The 3040-nt window shown below is 37.6% G+C and overlaps 1 protein-coding gene across 1 annotated transcript; it reads left to right on the top strand.

Annotated features, from left to right (window-relative positions):
• LOC109232714 lies at positions 2181–2813 on the top strand. Its single transcript, XM_019398460.1, has one exon. It carries the CDS (start codon positions 2181–2183, stop codon positions 2811–2813), a length of 633 nt encoding a protein of 210 aa, XP_019254005.1.

The following is a 3040-nucleotide window of genomic DNA, read 5'->3' as shown; positions in this document are numbered from 1 at the left end:
CTAACATGGAAAGGTGAATACTACACATGGTCTAATAAGCAGCAGGGAGATGACAGAATATTAAGCAGAATTGATAGAGTTTTTGGGAATGACATGTGGATGACAAACTGGGGACATATTAGCACTGAATATGATGTTCCTATGATTTCAGATCACCCACCAATGCTAATAAACATCAAAGCAGGGAGAACAAATATAAAATCCCCGTTCAGATTTATAATGTATGGGCAGATCATAAAGACTTTGAAGCCATAGTAAGGTCTATATGGAGCAGGAGAATGTCTGGAGATGAAATGGAAAATATATGGAGAAAACTTAAAGCCTTAAGCCAATGTTCAAGAAGCTAAATGAAGAGGAGTATAAAGGAATAACAAAGAAAATTGAAGAGGCAAGAAGCATGCTACACATGATACAAGAGGAGATGCAAAAGCAGTATAATGATAACCTCTTAGAGATGGAGAAACAAACTATACAGTAGATAGAAAAGTGGTCACTCATTGAAGAAAGCATCCTACAGCAAAAGTCAAGAGTGAAATGGATCAAATTGGGAGATAATAACAATAAATATTTTTCTGCTATAGTGAAAGAAAGGAGCAACTGAAAGCAGATCATGGAGATAACAACAGAAGATGGTAGGCAAGTCAAGAGCCATGTAGAAATCAAAGAAGAATTTGTAAGTTTTTACAAAAACTTGATGGGGACTTCTGCCAAGTATCTGCCAGCAATTAACAAAGAAGTAGTGAAGAATGGACCAAGACTCAGTCATGAACAACAACTGAAATTGGTTGATGAGGTGACAGAGGATGAGATATATAAGGGACTATGTGACATAAAGGAAGAAAAAGCTCCAGGAGTAGATGGTTACAACTCATGTTTCTTCAGGAAAGCATGGCCAGTTTTGAGAGAAGAAATGGTGATTGCAGTACCAAAGTTCTTTGCAACAGGTGAACTATACAAAGCAATAAACTGCACAGCTATCACTTTGGTGCCAAAGGTGAATAATCCAGTCACAGCTAAAGATTTCAGACCTATTGCTTGTTGCACTGTGGTCTATAAGATAATCTCCAAAATTCTAGCAAGCAGGCTGCAGAAGGTAATTGCTAGTGTAGTGAATGAAGCTCAGGCAGGGTTTATACCAGGAAGAAAGATAGCAGACAACATAATTCTAGCTCATGAGTTGGTGAAAGCCTATACAAGAAAGAATTCTTCTCCTAGATGCATGATCAAGATTGACCTAACTAAAGCCTTTGATTCTGTAGAATGGCCATTCCTTGAACAAGTGATGATAGAACTAGGATTTCCTAACAAATTTTTGAGGTGGATACTGGAGTGCATGCACACTGTGACATACTCAATTATAGTTAATGGAGAACCAGCTGAGCCTTTTCAAGCAGCAAAGGGATTAAGACAAGGAGATCCTATGTCTCCCTTCCTTTTTGCAATTGCTATGGAATACTTGAGTAGGAGCTTGAATGAACTGAGGAAAGACAAAGAGTTTAAATTTCCTCCAAGATGTTCTAGGCTGAACATAACTCATCTGAGCTTTGCAGATGACTTACTACTTTTTGAAAGAGGAGACATGAAATCAATTGCCATAATGCAACAGTATCTCAATCAATTCTATGGGGCTTCGGGACTGAAAGCTAATCATGGGAAGAGCTCCATCTTTTTTGGAGGTGTTACAAAGCAAACTGAAGAAGAGATAATTCAGAAATTTGGATACTCTAAAGGTACTCTGCCTGTGAAGTATCTAGGTGTGCCCTTAACTACAAAGAAGATGTCTATTTCACAATGGCAACCATTGATTGAAAAAATGGTTAAAAGGATAACTTCCTGGACAGCAAAAAAGTTATCCTATGCTGGAAGAATCCAACTAGTGCAGTCTGTGTTGTTTGGTATTCAGGCATACTGGTCTTAGTTGTTCTTAATACCTATTAAAGTGCTAAAGGCTATTGAAGCATACTGTAGGAGCTATATATGTTCTGGTGTCAATGTGATCACTAGGAGATCTCTGGTAGCATGGGAGAAGCTATGTCTTCCTAAGAGTGCTGGTGGTCTGAACCTGATCAACCTGAGGATATGGAACAAAGCAGTAGCAGCTAAAAACTACTGGGACCTAACACATAAGGGAGATAAAATGGATTCATGAATACTATATAAAGGAACAACAACTGACTATTATGAAGATCCCTCAGCAAGCTTCATGGTTAGTCAGGAAAGTAATTGAGGCAAGACAAGAGGTTGAAGCAATACAGAGGCCAATGGAAGGAAAATATAGCATTATAAGACAGTTTTACTTGATTATGCTGGGCCAACAACCAAGAGTTGAATGGAAGATGTTTATGTTCAGGAATGAAGCAAGAGCAAAAGCAAAGTTAACAATGTGGTTATTCTTCCAAGATAGGATGATGACCAGTGATAGACTACTTAAATGGGGAATACAAGTTGACAAAGACCGTGTTATGTGCAAAGCTCATGAGGAGACCAGAAACCACATCTTTGTGGAATGTGAATATGCTAAGAGGGTGGGGGAGAAACTGTTAAAGTGGATGCAGAAACAACAAGCTTGGCAAACTGACTGGAACCAACACTGGAAATGGGCTAAGGAGAATGCAAAGGGGAGATCGACTAAAGCTGGAATTTTCAAGATGGTTTATACTGAAGCTATTCATGCAATCTGGAATGAAAGAAACCACAGGATCTTCCAAAAGCAAAATGAAGCAGCAGAGGGATTAGCTAGGAGAATTGCTTATGTATGTAATGTTAGAGCAACTAATAGAAATAGACAAATGATACAACAATATGGTTTTTAGATGTAAGTAATAGGGATAGGAGGAGATATAGTAATATGTATAGGGTAAAGAGATGTAATCAGTTGGGCAGTTGGTTGTGGAAATCAGTTGTGGGCATGTAAAAAAGTTAATGGTGATCAATAGAAAATTTAATTACCAAAAAAAAGATATTTTTGGTGTAAAAAATATTACTCAAAGTATTAAGTATTATAATATATACCTTATAGTATGTATGATTATCCTTGGTA

Source organism: Nicotiana attenuata, chromosome 9 (genome assembly GCF_001879085.1).
Source record: "Nicotiana attenuata strain UT chromosome 9, NIATTr2, whole genome shotgun sequence".
NCBI classification, from domain to species: Eukaryota; Viridiplantae; Streptophyta; class Magnoliopsida; order Solanales; family Solanaceae; genus Nicotiana; species Nicotiana attenuata.
This window is presented reverse-complemented; position numbering and strand designations above follow the sequence as displayed.

Bases quoted from the DNA above. Each gene is read 5' to 3' on its own strand.
- LOC109232714 (XM_019398460.1), top strand. From the start codon at position 2,181: ATGAAGATCCCTCAGCAAGCTTCATGGTTAGTCAGGAAAGTAATTGAG.